The 857-nt window shown below is 51.3% G+C and overlaps 1 protein-coding gene across 1 annotated transcript in view; it reads right to left on the bottom strand.

Moving 5' to 3' along the window:
* Window positions 1-450: 450 nt before the first annotated feature.
* zgc:171929 overlaps window positions 451-857 on the bottom strand; it is a 4,910-nt gene continuing 4,503 nt past the window's right edge. The window contains 1 exon segment of the mRNA NM_001102623.1: window positions 451-857. This exon segment is cut by the window's right edge and continues 69 nt beyond it. Coding sequence (NP_001096093.1) covers window positions 616-857 — 242 coding nt within the window. The 3' untranslated portion in view covers window positions 451-615.

Raw genomic sequence — 857 nt, 5'->3', positions numbered from 1 at the left:
GGTCATTGTCGTGGTCAACTCCTCTCTGCATCTCCAGTCCGCCAACGTACACGACAAGCTAGCTGGACACACTGGTTGTGGCTGGAAACCCCTCCACACGGAGGTAAGCACTAAGCAGACAGCCGGTAAGCGGCTAAAAGGAACTGCATCATACCACCAGTTGCAACCCATCTATGGAAAACATCCATACACACTCATTCACACTCATACACCACAGACAGTTTAGCCTACCCAGTTCCCCTATAGCGCATGTGTTTGGACTGTGGGGGAAACCGGAGCACCCGGAGGAAACCCACGCCAACACGGGGAGAACATGCAAACTCCACACAGAAACACCAACTGACCAGCCGGGACTCAAACCAGCGACCTTCTTGCTGTGAGGCGACAGCACTACCTACTGCGCCACCGCGTCACCCTTTACTATTTTATTTCTGTATTTTTATTCCTTCATTATAGAGTTTCTGGAGCTCTTTATTTGTGATGATATTTGTAGAAACAAGACAAAAACTTACAAGTGTGTGTTATCAGTGCACTGTTGATCATATGTGGAGTTCTTTAAATATTAAAACTAGAAACAAAAACTGCATTTAAAGCAGGCTATCAGCGCAGCGCTGGTCATATGTAGAGTCCTGCGCTGGGATACAGCATGTAGGGGCTGATGTTATGGGGTCCGGGGCCCTCCAGCATGTGTTTTCGGTAGTATCTGCGCAGAGCGGGGCTGCCGGGGTGCTGCTGCCGCACGTGCAGGAAGTACTGGTCGGGTCGGCTGGAGGTGAAGCCGCAGTCCTCACACACGAAGATCTTGGAGCGGCGCTGGCGGTACGCGTACTGCTGCTGCACACCGTGGATCTTACGCA

This window comes from Danio rerio, chromosome 10 (genome assembly GCF_052040795.2).
Source record: "Danio rerio strain M-AB ecotype USA chromosome 10, GRCz13ab, whole genome shotgun sequence".
In the NCBI taxonomy this organism is placed as follows: domain Eukaryota; kingdom Metazoa; phylum Chordata; class Actinopteri; order Cypriniformes; family Danionidae; genus Danio; species Danio rerio.
Note: the sequence above shows the minus strand (reverse complement) of the source record. Positions and strands in the feature narration are given on the sequence as shown.